This window comes from Scophthalmus maximus, chromosome 4 (assembly GCF_022379125.1).
Source record: "Scophthalmus maximus strain ysfricsl-2021 chromosome 4, ASM2237912v1, whole genome shotgun sequence".
Taxonomy (NCBI): Eukaryota; Metazoa; Chordata; class Actinopteri; order Pleuronectiformes; family Scophthalmidae; genus Scophthalmus; species Scophthalmus maximus.
In genome coordinates this window covers 19,596,426-19,614,546 of record NC_061518.1, presented here as the reverse complement: position 1 = coordinate 19,614,546, position 18,121 = coordinate 19,596,426, and the positions used below count along the sequence as shown (strand labels likewise).

At 42.2% G+C, this 18,121-nt stretch overlaps 1 protein-coding gene and 1 long non-coding RNA gene across 3 annotated transcripts in view; one reads left to right on the top strand and one right to left on the bottom strand.

Annotated features, from left to right (window-relative positions):
- Nucleotides 1–18,121, top strand: part of LOC118302204 — a 196,669-nt gene that overhangs the window by 1,504 nt on the left and 177,044 nt on the right. The gene's annotated exons all lie outside the window — the stretch shown is intronic.
- LOC118302203 (ribonuclease P protein subunit p25-like protein) lies at nt 5,316–8,578 on the bottom strand. Its single transcript, XM_047331528.1, has one exon. The coding sequence runs from the start codon at nt 7,760–7,762 to the stop codon at nt 6,926–6,928; it is 837 nt and encodes a 278-aa protein (XP_047187484.1). The 5' UTR covers nt 7,763–8,578; the 3' UTR covers nt 5,316–6,925.

Below are 18,121 nucleotides of genomic sequence, written 5' to 3'. Positions count from 1 at the left end.
TAAACGGTGCATTCTGTGAGTGCATTTTAACAAACTGTTTTTTTGGACTCCATTTGGACTGCCTGCGATCCAAGTCGAGTCCGGGAACCATGTGGCCTGTGGCTTCTCAGCACATCTGTTGTGCCGGTACACATGGGCTGGTGTCCTTGCATTGATGTAAATGGAGAACACTGTGTGGGTAAGGTGAGCGCATTTCCGTTACTAGTTGATATCTGTTGAATTATTCATAGCCACAAGTCCAAATACATGAGACGCATTTACTATTGGTTTCATGTGGTATAGGTCGCCAAATATAGTTGCCCAAAACCTTCAGTCTCCCTGTGTCCGTTCGAGGGGACTGGATGATTTAAAGGAATTCCTCAACTGCAGCGAAACCTTGGTCAGGTACCTTTTACTTCAGGAAGAATCATTCCCAGAGAGATGCGTCTGATACTGCCAACCGTATCATCATCTGCTTCAAAAGTCTTTCAAACTTTAAAATGTGCTTGCGCTCGATGAGTCCACGGTGTATGGTGCAAATGTGAATGAGTCGGGCCATGATGGGGGAGCTTCGGGTTGCCACACATGAATTTCAGTTAATTTCAGTGGGACGATGCGAAGCCTGATTCTTCGGTCCACCCACTGAGATTTGGCCTTGTAGTCTGTAATGAGGAGAGTGATTCGGCTGTGATTGGAGCACCCTACTGCTTCAATGGAGTAATCACAACTGTGTTGATATTACTCTACCAATCCTCCCGCGGCGCGGAGTGGACCCCCAGCTGACACTGTTTGAATTCAAATTAACCAAATCATTTAGTCATATTGCCGACCTTGGCGCGGAGTGCGACTGGCAAAACAAGATATCAAGAAAATTCCCTCGCGTTGAACTGAGTCTTTACAGGTTGGTGAGGAAGCTTGAGCCACTTGTTGTTGTTATTCGTGTAGCTGGCTGCTGCATCTGTTTAAAATAATGTGGAGGGGGAAGCATGGGCGCAGCGGTCAAGTCACTATCCGGTAAACCACTTCAGAAAAAAGATTTGGTGAAACATGTTCTTCTTTAGAATCCCAAATGAAAACGGCGCAGAGAGCATAAATGACTAACTTTACATAAATCAGTACCACAAATCAATATCATAAATCAATACGTGTCTAACTCAACTGGTAGATTTAAAATACACTACATGCTCTTTGAATGACCATGAGAAAAAACTCCAAGTACCAGTTAAATAAATTGTGGAACATTTAAATATGCTACTATTAATAATGGTTTCTAATGAGTGCATTTTGAATGACTTCAGAAATACATGTGAAAAGCAGCCTATTAATCAGACGGAAAGACATTGTTATTGTTTGAAATTTAATGCTGAATTTATTTGAATGTAATTTAAATAGCAGTCTATTCCAAATTATAGTTTGGCTGTTGATAATTTATTAGTGCAGTATCCATCATTTTACAATTTATATAAAACAGTCCTCTTCTTTGTAGCAATATATTTAAACTTCAAAAGGAAGATTAAATGTGCAATACTCTTATGGCGTCTGTGATTTTAAATGCTGCCATTCTGTCTCTCTCGGTGGCTACGACTAAACCAACTATGCTACCAATGTGTCTTGAAAAGTCTTACAAAACAAAATGTTTTCTGGATGATGACCTGTAAACAAAAAGCTTTTGTTGTCATGGTTACAATAATGGACATCCGGTTCAGCTTATGGGACAGTCATGTTTTGGTTAGGTTTAGGCACGAAGGTCTACTTGGTCAAATGTTTCAAGGGGGAGATTCTGAAGGAAACCGGTGTGCTTTCCTATCAGTAGTTATATTAATCACACCCAGATATCACCTACTGGCAGAAGATGTTCATCACTCTGTGCTGTGTAGATCATGACTATAGAATCTTAATATGCAACCAAGTAAGCACTGCCCATAATGCTTGACATGCTTTCACTTGTATTCTCGAGCAGTTGAGTCATCATATTATAAACTGTGGGACTGCACGTTCCCCATGAGCATATCAGGGTCAGAGGGCAAACGCTGACTAAGGATCTATTCATTTCCAGCTCACCATAATATTTTCTTAGTCTTAATTTTTCCCCCTAAGACTGAAGTGTCCTGCCTCCACCCTCACCTTTTTTTCTACTGGGTATTACTGAAACAGAACAACGCTAATCTTTGCAGGGGTAGAGCAAGTGTCAGGGGTGTGTGTGTGTGTGTGTGTGTGTGTGTGTGTGTGTGTGTGTGTGTGTGTGTGTGTGTGTGTGTGTGTGTGTGTGTGTGTGTGTGTGTGTGTGTGTGTGTGTGTGTGTGTGTGTGTGTGTGTGTGTGTGTGTGTGTGTGTGTGTGTGTGTGTGTGTGTGTGTGTGTGTGCACGTGCACGTGCACGCGCTGATAGTCTTGCATCATTCTTGCATTTCCCACATACCAGGCACTCGCCTTTTCCTGTTTCTCATCAATACCTTTAGTTTCTACAGTGTCATCACAAGGAGTGCTTTCGAAATATTTGAAAATAATGTACTCTTTAAGAATCAGGAGTTCTCTCATAATTTCGAGGAGAAGGGAATGACAACTTTTTCCTGGTTGAAATTTAAGCAGGAGAAAAGGCATCATTTCAAAATGCTTTCATTGAAATTGCTTTTGCACAATTTAAAAACAGCATGGCCCAAGGCTCTCATTTGCTTGTTGAAAAGTATGCGTAATATTTTTTTAAACATTAAGTCATAGATCATTTTGGTTTTGTCTGTGTCCTTGCACTGTTGCGCGGTGCATATGCCTGTCAATTATGCCAATAATGACAACCTTCAGCAAGGATATAGTTGACTTTGGACTTACATGTCCACCAGAGGGCAGCAACAGTCAGAACAAATCCTCGATGGTTCTCTTCACCTTTTGTAAGCTCTTGTCTCATATAAGAAAAATGTATCAAAAGCGTACACACAACTAACAGATGCATGCATAATACTAAATGCATAAACAAATGCATAAATAACTCAAAGAGGTTCTTGCTATTGTTTTATTGTATTAAGTTATTTACATTTTGTGCCTGTTTCCTATTATTCTAATGGCATAATGCTGCTGTTACAAAACTCCAACATTTCCATGTTACTATGCATTGAGTCACACGTAATGATTATAATTATTATTATTATTATTATCTTTTAATGGTCTTTTATTTAGGGCCTATACAGTGTGCCTTCATTTTCTATCCGGGCTTGTGAGAGAAGGCTAAAGGCATTTCAGTCTCCGAACTTCTCATTTCTTTTGCCCTGGATTCTGGCAGCCGTGTAGTCAGTGTTCATTATCTGCTCTTACAGCTTTGACTTCAGCACAGCAATTACATCCTCAGCTGCGCTGATTAATCCAACATGGAGGCATTTCACAAAATGGTTTTGAAAAGACATTTCCAGACACTTACCAGGGAGTAGCTGTGGCACGGCTTGTTTATGCAGATAGACCCGAGCCACCCATATTGCAATAGGATGTTTTCAATGGCTGCTTAAGTGTTCTCTTAACTTCTAGTGTAGAAAACAATAGACCGTTTGGAAAATCCCTAATGGAATCCATTTTCACTCTGACGTAAGACAACGGCCTGCCTGATTTTTCATTTTCTAGTAACGTACGTTTCTCTATTGTTGAACATATTCCCTCTGTGGACATTCGTTAATATATCTCCACTGCTTTCTGCTTAACTGCTTAACCTTCCATTCTCTCCCGGCAATCACATAATCAATCACTGTCCCATTACTTGACAAGGCAGACAAAGAGACTGTATGAGTGAGAAAAACCTTTCTGGCCTGTCCGGACCAGCAAGAGGAATGTTGACTTCAGAGGCGAACACAGGCAGAAAACATAGGCCCAGTAAATATTCAATTTAAAGGATTCCCAGATAAGGCGAGTTGAAAAATTGAGGCAGCACCCATTCTTCTAGATAAGAGAAGACGGAGCCATCTGGAGGCTGGGAGATAGCGAACTCCTACGCCATCCCAGAGACCTCACTCTCATCTGCTGCAGCAGCAGAGAAGGGGAAAAAAAAAAGAGTGCCAACACTTTCATTATGTTAACTTCAAAATGAATTTATTCACAGTCAGTGCATGCGGTTATTGGCTTTGGTAAACAGAAGGTTACTGTTGTGACCATGATATGTAAGAATGATTGGTTAGTTTTAATATAATGTGCGCCTTCTTTAATGATGTAATAGTTTAATAAGTATTTAGCAAGATATTCTTAAGTATTTCAAAAGTTAAAATAGCTACCCCCCCCCTCAGTTTGCTGTTTTGAAAAAATAAAATCCAGTTTGCATAATATAATTAATTCTACGGTAAGAACCATAAATCTGCTGCATTGACATTTCTCCCCCAAAAATAAACAAAACCTAAATTAATATGGCTATTCTAATCATGAAAATGCACCCCATAAAATCTATGCCTAACCCAATTCAGTGTGTTCATTCTCCTCGTGACTTATATCATAATTTGGTTGATACAGGAATCAGCTTTTCCCAATTTTCCAGTATTGAGTAAATTTCACTAAAGAGAATGTGTTTGAGACATTGGGTGCATTCAGTTTAAATACACAGTTTGCATTTAGTAGATTCAACCAAACTCCGATAGTATATTTTAGGCCTAGGTCTGTATCCTCTCCAAATCCACCTTGACTGCTTCTGTAAAAACAAATGTCATTGGCAAAATGAACTCTCAACTCGCGAATAACCTTGTCCACATTCTTATAATGCACTCTGTTGACTCTTCCACCATGCTATTTTGTTCCAGCCACATTGGATTTAGCTCCGGGATAATGAGTTTGTCAGTGTGTTTTATCTGTTCTCTCACTCAGGTACGCTACACTGTTATCCCTAATTACCCCCACTGCATTTCACACTTGGCCCCGAATTCTTAATGCTTGATAACAGATGCGGGTCGATTTAAAATTTACTTATAGCGGCATTATCTATTTGACCTGCATCGCGGACTGACTGTCCCATAGGCTCTCGGGTGAAAGCTGTTAACTCTGTGATAACAAAGACCTGAAGTGATAACCTTCCAGCAGTCTCGAGGACACACAGTTTGCTACATGTGTGCTGTATTGCAGTGGCAGCATTTCTTATTCAACCTTGGGTGCTCTGCTGTGCTCTGATTCATTTAATGGGATTGAGAGGGAGGTTAATCACAATGTCTGCCACAGTCGGGTAAAATGCCGACCGACCACTATATGAAATATTACAATTTGTATTCCTCTGAAAGAATTTGAACAGAAATGCCATGAGTGAATTGTCTCCCCCCCCCCCCCCCCCCCCCCCCCTAAGCTGTAATAGAATTGTCTCTCCTCAGTTGGGAGTCACTTTGATTAATTTACTTTTGGAGGCAGATATCTGCATTCGCAGATTTTCATTAAGATCAACACCAAAAGCTTCAGACAAGGTTCCACTTGTCTAAGTTATTATCCCCAGAAGACATGGTTGATTAAGTGGGAAAAGTTCTTAGGTATCTGGATGAATTTCTTCTCAGGAAGGTTTATTTTGTTCGTCTTGTTTAGGGCAAATTTTCAAGAAACGTAGGTTAAAATCTTTAAAGCATAAATTTCAATATGTACGCTCCTAGCTGTTTTTTTCCTTTTTTTTTTTTTTTTTTCCTTCTCTACCTCTGTGCATTCTGCTCGCAGTTTGATTTTGATCCAATTGCCATACATGTCTGCAGCATCCAGTTAAGCTTCAGCAATTACTCAGAGGTACCTTTTTCTTCCACAACTAAAATGGTATCTAAATGGAGTAAAAATGCAGGGAGGCAATGCATAAAGAAATGTCAGCAGGAGAATGTCTGCTCTGCAGCCATTTAATTTATAATGTCAGTCAAGTATACGTGTATGGTGTTGCTGTGAAAACTTGGCTCTTTTTGGATGACTTTGTTCAGCATATTATTTTGCTTGAGAAAATGCTAGAAGTATCTTTTTTGAAGGGGTAGATTGTACTATACAACACATATGGTGGGTGGGTGGGTAGGCCTATAGGCTGGAAGGCGGCAGGAGTGTTACGTGTTTGCCTGGATTTCATATTTTGCAGGAACAGTGCAGTGTGAAGCTCTGTCAACCCTGGTTTTAATCCTTTTCTCCACTGTGTTGTGTGATGTTATGTTGTTATCTTAATGATAATCTGTGCTTGTATTTCTGCTCCAGGCATTTCTGTCAGGCAGGGTTGGTTTAGGAGCTGTGCCTTATCACCAGCTTTGTCATTAAATCTGCTTTTTCCACAGACAAATTTCACTGCCGTTGCCCTTATCAAGGGATCAGCGCACTGTGATTTTCTGTTCAATCAGAGCTTTTCAAATTCAATATTGTGTGCGAGTAAGACAGAGGAAATACAAAACAAAATTTCCATCGGGAAAAAAAATGCATTTATTCAATTTTGATTTCATGAGAGTTAATTATCAGACAAGCAAAAATGGTATGTTTTGCATTTGTGAAATCTGAGCAAAGCTGCTTTTGCTTTATGTTCTTGGGCCTAGTGTGCGTTTTCAAAGACTACACTTAAGAGCATGGAGGAATACAGATGATTGTAACATGATGCTAAAGTATTTTGTCCACAGGCTGTAGATAATTTACTCGAAACCTTGAATCTGGAACCTGTGCAATTCATGGCTCGTTCTTGTGTCGGTGTGAAATGGGATGTGTTAAAGATTTTATAGCATGATAGCACTCATCATCGCCGTTTAGTGGCTCTGAGAGAGTGTCGGACGTGCCGAGAGAGACGTCCCTTAAATGCTGTATGCACAGAGGCGAGCTTCTATGTCCCGGTCAAACTGACCTCTGGAGGCTGGAATTGGTACTCAGTTCTTTTGAAAAAGCACTGTTCTGTCTGAGTGACTGTTCTGATTGTCTCAGCATTGTGCTTGAGTGGAGGGCAGCTCCAAATGAACTCCTCTGATTCAATCCCCTCCACTGTTTGACACCGGTTCAGCCAGTCAGTGAGAGGGGAGGACTGAGACCCCTTCCCCCAAACACACTCTCTTACAGTGGGTAAAAGTGCTGTATGGCAAAGGTCCACAGGGTCTCTTGCATGCTGTCTGCGGAGCAGATTCGACGCCCTCTTTCTCTTCCCACAATGCGGTGAGAGTCTCCGGAGGTTGATAGCCTGGTTCCTGGGGATCCAGGGGGTCTTTGGAAAGAAGGATGCTGATGGAGGGCACGGTCCTGTGCACCGTCATCTCAGACGTCCCCCCTTCAGTGCTCTCCCACACCTCTTTGACCACCTTGTACCGAAGCTTCGTCAGCTGGTGCAGAGAGCCCACTTTTCGTTTCATGATCTCGGCACAGGTGATGGTCTTTGTGACCGCACGACCCGAGCCAGTGAAGACCACCTGCCTCAGTCCACCAACGCTCACCCCTCCCCCACTTACACACTTCTCTCCCTGCATACGTGCCATGGCGAATCCCATTAAGTTTCGAATCTTACTTCCCTCCTTCACGCGCATCTCCAGCACCCCAGAAGCCAGTCCTGGAAAGGGACACGGACCGTCCTCCTCAGTTCGGCAGACTTTCTTAAACCCTTCCTGCCCAAGTTTCAGTGCTGGGGGCGGGACGGGCAGTGGTGCTGGCTTCAGCGGGCTGGAACCATTGACATTCACTGCTGGCTGGCCAGAACTGCTGTACGTTTGACCCTGGTAGACGTTGCAGCTCCCTGGGGTTACTCCGTTCCCCATTTGGATCGGTCTGTTCATCTCGAGTCCTGGGTGTGGCCCGGCGACGTCTCTGGTCAGGTACTGGTTCTGGCCAGTGACCACTCCACACCCGGTGAACATTTCCGCTGTCCTCTACGCTGTACTGCAGCGTTTGTCTAGACATGCACTGGGAAACAGCTCACCATCATTTTCTTATGCATGTGGCACTTTTCTCTCCCCTCCAAGTCAACAGCTGTAAAGTTTCAAGACTTCACATAAGAAATATTACCCGCTCCCTAAGAGCACTCTCAATGAAGTCTTTAATGCTCTCTCTCAGAAGGAGCTGGAGAAATAAGATAAACGCTTGGCCGGAGAATTAAGAGCACTGTCGGGACCATTCAAGATGTTCTTTAAAGAGTATCGCAATTTCATACCACAAATGACTGTTTGGAAAGTGCTCTGGAGACGCGTAGAAATATCAAAAAAATTCTAAGCTAAATTATCCTCTTTCCTTCGCTTGTATGCATTTCTTATGGTGCTATTTCCTTTCCGAATAGCTGCAAAAGAAATGGAGTACTTTGTTGATTTTTCTTTAACAAAACTTTTGGACAGAGAAAACTAAAAGCTCAAATCAAGACTCCACCTTTGTCTCAGCGATCCAGTCCCGCGTTGCTGATTTTGATCTGCCGATCATGTAGCCTCAAACTCAAAATTGACCTCTTGGATTGTCCAGCTGTTAAGGTCCACCTCCGAGATGTTTTACTCCAGCTTGAGTGGGTTTGCGTCTCCTCTCCTTGTGCTCATCTTGGCATCCGCTGAAGTTGAGGTCAGGCTCGCATTGGAGAACATGGTCTGCACCTGGTGTTTCCTCCCCAGAGCTCAGTCTTCTCTCCAGTGATGCTCTGGGAAGTCTGTTCTGTTCCCCACAAAGAGACATAAGGGACAGGAGCTGCCTCACAAATGCTCACAGGAGGAGTGTCTGTGTGGTTGAGGGGGAGCATGAGGGAAAGGGGAGACAGCCCTCTTAAAGGCGCAGGTCTTTTCATCTTTTAGATGAACGCTCTCCCCTCCACAACTGAAGCCTATCATCTGAGGAAAAGCGGAGGGCGGGGCTACCGTGTCCCTTTAAAACCTCGAACACAGATCCCCGGCAACTTTGTCAATCTCTTTAGAGGACGTTCCAGTGTTCAATGTACATGACTGATTAAACCTGAGTTTTGAAATAGAGACTCAGTCAACCTTTAAAAATGCATTTTCAGCTGCGAAACAATGAATTAAATTAACTCTGTTATAATTGAAAACATCCTTCAAAGAGCCTCTGAAAGTCAGCGGCATTAAATTGCACTGTACTTAGCCTTTATCCTATTAGATGTTTGTGACCATTACAATTTACATAATGCGGCATTAATAGCTTCATTGTCGAGGCAATCAAGTGGCGCGGTAGGAATGACTGTCTCTTACCGCTTGGATTGTTACATTGTTACAAGGCTGGAGAGCCCTTGTGATCAAGGACACGGGGACCACAAAAAGCACAGAGGCATAACTTCCACGTTCAAGGTGCCGTATTAATGGTGACTGTCTTCATTAGTCTGGTGTATCTGCAGGAGAGGGGATGGGGCTGACAGGTGGGGTAATAAGCACCTTAATGGGCTTTCCATCACCAGTGGAGGGCGCTGGCTTGTTCCCTTTTCTGCACCAAGCGCAGGCCCAGACAGCTGTAGCATCGCCCTGCTCCGTCTAGTCTCGTGGCCCGACAGGTGGATTTGTTTGTGTGTGTGTGTGTGTGTGTGTGTGTGTGTGACTGACAGATGGGAGAATAGGTAAAGACAGCCCACTGAGGCTGAACCTACGAGGCCAAGAGAGAGGCAGACAAGTTCTAACTACTCTCTGCTCAGTTTACCTCACGGTGCACAGTAGCACGCAGACAATATAAACTCACCGTGGCTCTGCCCAGGCCTTAGTGAGGTTCAATCACAGCGTATTCAATCCCTATGGTAATACAGGAAAGAATAACCCTAAACTCCAAGTCCATTGGAAACTTGTTCGGAATGGGAATCATCATTGAAGAATCAATACACTGATTGAATTTATGGAATGATTAACTTTTATTCATTTGATATTCGTATGTAGGGGGTGGGAGAGCTATTTGTCTCTCGAAGCATTCGGTACACTGCAGGAGACATAGTAAGATATATCGTTGTTTTGCTTGCGTTTTTTGTTACAAGCTAATAGAAGACAGCAGAGAGGGAAGACGGGGGAGAGGGGGAGGGGGGGGGGGGGGTCTGTAGTGCTCAACACAAGTGATCATTCTGTTCTTTGGGAGAAATTACCCTCATCAGTCATACAGAGATGCACAGCTGCCTAGGGGGATCTGGTAATGTTACTGCATAATAAACTGTGTTTGTGTGTGTGCACGTTTGTGTGTTAAGAGTGAAAGGAGGCAAGAAAGAAAGAGGGCAGGGGGTAAAAGAAGTCAGATTTAATCACAGAGAGGTTAAAATTGATGATAAAAGCGACTCTGCAATCATCCCTTCTTATTACAAGATGTCAGGCCGTCATTTATTGCTTCTCAGTTTAACTCGGGGAACCATTTTGCTAGTGGGAATGCGATAGATAAAGCAATTCTGAGGCAAAATGCAGGGTTCTGAGAAAGTTGTCCACAGACACATATTCACCACATGTTGTGTCTCCATCAAAGACACAACTATTCTCCAGATGGCTAAATAAAACCATCATGGGCCTCGCTGAAGTGCTGTGTATTGACTTTTTTTGAACAGAGCTTTTCTTCCTGTAAGTGGCTTCGTCTAATGACTGGCAGAGGAGGCGGTGCTCACGCTTGGTCACTCGCTCCTTTACACCTCCTCCACATAGTTGGCCTCTGCACCTGCAGCTCTCCGAGCACTTACTCCTCACTTTAGCCGACCTTGGCCGGCATCTGTGACAATCTATGTATTCTTTTCTGCAGGTTTAATTCTCCCCCGCTCCGTTCAACAATCACCCTCCGCTCTCTCTCCTGGCCACCATCATTTTAAGGAAAGAAAAAAATATTTCTTGCCAAAACCTGGGACAAGTAGTGGTTGTGATTTGCTCTTTTCACTGCTATGATCTTCAGGTGTCTGAAGTGGTTGCTGTTACGAATTGTCGGGCTGTCCCTTTGTCGTTTTTTTTTTTTTTTTTTTTGCAGCACTGCAGAGTCTTGCTGTAGAGGGGCTTGTTGTGCTGTTGTCAGGGCTGCACATGAGCGCGGTGCCTCACTGTGACAGCCGGTGGCTCACTTTACGTTAACCGCAAGTGTTTTCACGGTCATCAACCAATGGTGGCCTGGAGGCTGTCATTTTGCTCTGTGTGGAGCTCGCCCGCGGCTTGGTTCTGCCCCACAAACTCACAGCCGGCCCTGATGGGGGGGGGGGGCGGCGGCAGAGCAACTCGCACACGTGCATATGCACACGCTTACAGGCACACACGCCCACTGGATGGGCGCGCACACACGCGCGCGCACACACGCATGCAAAAAAAACTATATGCTCAGCATAAGGCAGGCTGTTGGAGCAATTACAGAAACATGGCAGAACACGATGAAGCAGGCCCCACTATCAGAAGGGAAATAGAGTGAGCAGAGGAAAAATGATGACGCCATTAATAACAGGGAGGCTCAGAGGCTCGCAGGGAGGCGGGGTCAGATGACCCCCTCTGTGATTTCCCTGTGACAGCACTTTGAAGTGCAAATGGTTGTGTTTGTATTAGATTTTTTCCCCGGATGTTTAAATGGGCATGTTTTTGCTTCCAAGGCAAAAAGTGAAATAAAAATGTAAAAGTATGGCGTTGTAATGTATCAAATGATGCGTGAAGTGATGTTTTCCTGTCACTCAGGCATCCATTATTTTTTTCTAAATGACAGGCCAGACCTCCTCACTACCGTTCTCTCTTTTTGCATCCCCGGCCCATGCTATTCATACCATTCTTCTCCAGCAGCCGCTTTCCTCTCGGCACTGCAATGCAGATATGTCTCGCACAGTGGCAGGAAACTTTGGAGGCGCTTGTGAAAGAGGAACATGACAGAAGGGAGGGAAGGGCATGAAAGAGATGGAACCAACAGTAGTGGACAGAACCGGTGAGAATATACAGCTGGCAGTACTGCCCGGAAAGAGGGATGGGCGATGTCCACTGAATTGACATATACACTTTATTGATACCCTGAAGGAATCAGTGTTACATTTGCTCCAACCAAGATTAGAAATACTGTAAATACAGACCTGCATTTATAATAAATTGATGAATAAAATCTAAATCAGAAGTAGGTAAAACATAAGTATCTAATAATAATATTGGTACGATATGGGGGAGTGGGGGGTTGTGCAGGTTTACTTAGCGCCGCCAATAATAATCTTTGGCAAGTATCATTAGCATTCTCAATGCAGTGTAGAAAACATTCCTCCGCAGCTTCTCATTTTTACCTGCGGCTGAATGTCACTTTCAAATCAAACAAGCAAACTTGATGGTGGAGCATCTGTATCAACTGTAGCTAATTAACTTGACGACAGGCCTAAATTAAAACTTGGTTGTTGTCAGTTTGTTTGCGTCTCTGCACATCGCTGTCTTGTCAAAGATAGATTTTGAAAAACAAAAAACAAAACTGCCAGTCTGCCACTCTGTAACACCACCATACAACCACGGTTGTTTCCGCACTTCCAACAAATCCAACAGATTGCAACATCTGAGCATTATGCACCATGTCACCGTCAGTAATGGCATTTTCCGAGCTGAACTTTCATTGCTTTTCAGCATTAGAATGTGAAAAAGCTGTAGCATATGGTAGACAAAAAAAACAGACACGGCAACTCTTGATTTATGAGACCTGTCAATGAAAATGATGTTTTAAGCTTCATCAACTAAACAACTTTACAAAGCTATCGCACCAGCCAACATGCGATTTGATGTCTTGTGCCACCGTGATGTAAAAGGGCTGGCATTTTTTTCCCCGTTCAGTGTTCAATTGTGCTGGGCAGAGTTGAACCCTGTTGATGTTTTGTACTAGGTGTATTATTGCACACAGCTCGATTAACAGCACTGTCCCTAATCTAAATTGGCAGCAGCAGTTGATAATAGCATTTGTGTTTGGTGCTTCTGTTTTGTCTGGCCTCTGGCGCAAAGTTAATGGACTTAATAGAAAAATTTTGATCAGTTATATCAAGAATTAATTGACCGTGGTGAAGCGAAAAAAATAAATGAATGCCCCAGAGCAAGTATTCACTAATTCTGTAGCTTTTAACTTGGGAATTTACTCACCCTATGTTTGTAGACAAACCGCCAGACGTGGGTCACAGTTAGAGGAATGGTAAGCATCGACATAGCAATAGAATGAGCTGATTTTGATGGCGACACCATCTGTTCCATGATCTAAGGCAGTATGTTCTTACTCTAAATGGAGTGCATTTTATGAAATCGGGTCCCATAATAGTGATTTGCATCGACCATTTAATAAACATCACTTTTAACTTTCTTTGTTTGGATTTTTGAATGTTTGTCTGATATTCCAGGCAGCTATTGGCATCCATCTTTGTCGCTGTTTTGGAACTTGCCTGAAAGATGTAATATCCTTCACATCTGGTATTTAAAAAAAAAAGTTTTGTCGTAATATCAGATTATGAACCATTGTAAACATCGGACTGCAGAGAGTATTAGAATGTTTCAAACTTTAAGATTTTTATCATACCAAACTTGATTGGTACAGGGGGGGCTAGAATTGTGAGCAGTGACAACACACATGCTTCACGAGTGTGAGTGACTGGTACATAGAGAGGGCAGGTGTTAGGCCTACGTCTGTCTGCCTCCTGAGAATTGCAAACCTGTCACAGGAACCACACAACTACTACTGAAACCACTGGTGTCATGATGAGGACTGCCTCCCTGTGAGGATGGTAACAACTTGGATGTTCTGTTGGCTCATCCTTTTGGTTGGATTTCACCCGGTGCTGCGAGCGGCCCTATAATGAAAACTGCACAAAAACACTCATGTAGAGATCTTATATGTTATCATGAGAAGTGTTAAAACACTTTTTATAAAGGAACTGTGTTTGGACAAAGTGGACCATGGTGGGCCACCACAGTCTCGATAATTAATGGAAAACACTGCACACAGAGCATTTTTTCTTGCAATTACTATTTGATGTGCATTCAGTAATTATCCCTTTTTATAGTGTAGTTTTCATTCTTTCTGTTAGAGTCAGCTTTTCCTGTGTGGAATTCAAATTGCCAACACATACTCAAGGGATTCAAAGTAAATGACGCATGCATCCAATGATACTTTTCATAATTTTGTCTCGTAGATAAAGGACTGATTTACTGATCACTCTTGTACAGCTCTGTGAGAATTGCATTTGTTGCTGCTCAGCAAAGGGAGCATTTTCTAACGATGCTGCCTTAAATATATCCAAATGGAAAACTTGTGAATTAGCTGCAGGAAATGCATCAGTCAGTGCCCTTCAGAAAGTATTGAGACCGCTCCACACTTTTTTGCAACCCTTAATGACAAAGCAAAATGCAAATTTGTTAAAAATCAAATGCTGAAGACTGTCATTTACAAAAGCATCCAGACCCATAATACAGTACTTCTTCTTAGTAAAGTCTCTTTTAAGGCTCCAAATAGAAAGTATATTAATAATCGATTAATCTGTTGATTTTGTTCTCTGATTAATCTATTATTAATCAGAGACAAATACAAAAGCTACATTTTGTTCTTTCCAGCTGTAAATTTTGTGTAATAAGTGTAATAATAGTCACCACAAGTAGATATTGTACGACAAGATAGCATATTCGGGTTGAAAACAAATGCATTGTCTGAAAACATTTTACTCATATGTTCAGTATTTTTTACTGCCAAATAAATAAAATAAGAAATGATTCACCTTAATAGGAAATGTATCGCAATTGAGTCACAATTACGTTTACAATTACATTCATTTGCCGTTGCAATTTAACTATTTAAATGTAATTTCTCGGAGACAGGGTTGACAGGATAAGAGCGGATCACTGGTTCGCATGGCTTGGCATGGCTTGACATGGGTATCCACAGGCACAAATAAACTTCTTTTCAACCATTTGGAGGCAGTGCAACAAGCTGTAAATGCATCAGTGCCAGACTATCACCTTTTTCATATGGTTGATATGGTGAACGTACAGTAGATGGATAGGTGGAGATACTTTGTTTATCCTGAGGGAAATTAAGTCCAATCAACTGCTGCTCCGCCTGCCAACTGTTTGTGTTGACAAACTGTTGCCGATTTACAAATCTATTAAACATAGAGTAACATTAGTATTTATTTGGAGTTGTATTACTGTCCACCTGCCGAGGTCAGACCAATTTTCACTCTCGTTTTAGCCCATCTGTGCTCTCCAGGTTTTGCGGGAAACATCTGGCTCAACTCGCCAGCTAGAAACCTGCTAACTTCATCTTACTTAATAACACAAGGTCATAAAGCATTGACTAATTCAAGGTCTGCGTAGTTAAATGTAAGAAAAATTGTCCTGTTGCCCTATACATTGAGTTTCCAGGCTTTTAGAAAACATAGTTTAAACTACTTAAGTTGTACTTTACGTTTTTGTTACAATTGTGGGACCATTTCAAAGAATGTATTGTAGTTTGTGTTGCTGTTGAACTGTAACACATTACACGGAGGTGTCAGAGGAGTTTCTGTTATTCACCCTGCCCTCATTGATATAGATGGAGTAGACAAAATGACAGAAATAGATGTTAGTAACACAGTCCGATCCAATGGCACCACAGACTGCAGCCTCAGGAATTACCATAGTGTTGAATCAACAACTCTGACACAGTTCCAACAAAAAAGTGAACATTAAAATCATCGGGATCGATGCATGAAAATATCGGACTGGATTACAGGTGTAACCTAATAGTGTCAAACAAGTTTATAATAAATTGGCAAACCTTCACTGTATTATTGGTGTGATGATCTTCTTTTTAGAGTAATTGTACGGATCGGGGGGGATGTTCTGCAACACTCTGGAGAACGTGGATACCGTGATGACTCTAATACAAGACAGTCCTGTTACAGAAAACTGTGCGTGCATTCATTACAACCAACATTGAACAATTATTTTGATGGAGGACTAAAGTTAAGTTGCCTCATTTCTCCAGACTGGGGCTGTTTGTTGCCATTGATTCAAATTGGGGAAAATGAAAAGCCGCCACACAGGAGGGCCCATATCATATGCAGAGGCCTTCATGCAAATCATTGAAAAATATTAACATTTTGTATCACAAAATAAGGATTCTCTGTAGCCTAATCTGGGAAAACGGATGACTTTTTCCTAAACCATTTTATTGACCATTTTATATTTTCCTCCTTTGGGTCACAGCCAGCCTTTTTAACAACGCTGCACTGGATCAGTGGCTTCTGTATAACAAAATAAGACAATGTAGTTTGTGGGTCTTTGTTACCCCCAGTCTCCCATAAACACCTTCCTGTCACTGAATTTCCAGATGACTGTGACTCTCTATATCCCACAGTTCATAGCTCTAAACTTCCTTGCCCACAAATTTGCATCGGGTCACTGCTCACTCCGACACGCACAAGGAAATGGGGCACTAATGCCATCCCGCATTCCCTGGAAATGTTTCTTTTCCTATTTGGTTGCAAGCATGTGCATCCAGTGGTATTACTGTAACACGCATGTTTTTTAAGGTTCAGTAGGTGTGGCTCTGTTTGGCAAGTGACCTCCTTACGAGACTTCAGGTTTCAGTGAACTTTAAAAGATCTGTTCCCAGGTCCCCACCAGATTTATCCTGTATTTAATTGCACCAGAGAGCAATCACTCTCTGCCCTACAAATCCTCGGTAAAGCTGTGCTTTACAATAGAGCCATAATTGCAGGAGTTTAATTGCCTGCCAATGCTCTTCTCCCACTGCCTGCTTGCATTGAAGAGCCCAATAATTAGAAACAGGGAGAAATTAGGTGGCAATTTTGTCTTGGCAATTATCATAATGCAAAAGAAGTGCCATTAGTATTGTTAGCCCCACAGTACATAATCCTTTGACACTGTCAAGTCCCTCTCTTAGCTGCTGGGTACAACAACTCTTGATTTCCCCGTAGCCTTTGCACTCCCTCAGTCACTGCTTTAGTCATCAGCTACACAGGCCAGCCATTACACTCGGAGTCAAACTAGCAGACAGAAACACATTCTTGCCTGGAGTTCTGGGAGGATTAGGAGCCACGGCATTAGCAGTCTGTTTCCTTTAAAGGTATATAAATTGGGAGTTAATCCTCTTCCACGACGTCAACCATGAAATTGTGTTTGATATAACAGAAAAAAATGAATTCAGCTGACAGAAACTGTAATTGTACCACCCTGGCATTTCATTTTGTCTCACATTGTTTTGACTCCAAATTTGTAAACCTTGTAGTTTTAGCATGTGGGCAATGACATGGAAATATGAATGTCAGTACTGCGTACACATTGTTAGGTTTGCAAAAAAGGGTAATTCTTTATGGGAGAAAGACCAGTCAACACAAAATGAGGAGCTTGTATCTGAAAAGATGAGCTTCGTCTGTTAAATGGACGTGACGAGTCACACCCAAACCACAAAACAGCAAATTATGCCTCAAAACACTGCTAACCTCTGTTATCACCTAAGCAAGAAGAATCCTGTCAAATAGAACAGAGAGTCTAAGGATGTGAGTGCCACAAAAGTAGTGGACTGCGTAAAACAAACCCCAGAGCCAGGTTTCCGACCATGACCTCTACAATATCTATATTTTTTCAGGGCACACTCAGACATTAGGAAGAAGAAAAGCAAGACAAATATGCTCACCGATCAAGTGAAACAATGACCTTAAATTATACTCCCGTCTCTGAATGAAGTCCTTCACATCTTTGTGATTAATAGCCCTATGTGGCATACAAAATAACAACTGTATACAGTGATTTTTCTCATGCTCTCATAACTATCTGACAATGTAACGGCGTTTGGCTGCTTGTCAAAATCATTGTTTGGTTGGACGTCTGTACACCGCTCACTTTCTCCATGGCCCCTCATCAGCTGACTGAGTTGATTCCTCTCTCGCTCTCATTTCTATTGCATAGTCAATTTATCTGATAGTTGTCGTTTCAGGCTTCAGTCTTTTTGAGCCCATACACTGTGACAGACATAATTCTTGTGTGTTTGACAAATTTTCCTCCCTGCTTCATTTCAGGTGGAAAGATGTTGGGAGATACCAAGAACTCGTTTTCAAAAAAATAAAAGAAGAATTGTCTTATGTTTGTTGTTATGTTATTTTTCACCAGAGCAGTGGATGTTATTTTCCCCCACAGTCATTTGGCCTATGCTCCATGCAAAATTGCTGCACCTAAGCCTCATAATGTTTGGGAAAACTCTGAAATGTAGGCATAAAACTCCCTGACCTTTTGAATGGATAATACTTTTTTCTATATGTCAACTGTGCAGAACCCCTCTCCATTATCTGTCTAGTGGTGGCATTTTGA

Coding starts and splice junctions, on each gene's coding strand:
- LOC118302203 (XM_047331528.1), bottom strand. CDS start 7,762: ATGTTCACCGGGTGTGGAGTGGTCACTGGCCAGAACCAGTACCTGACC.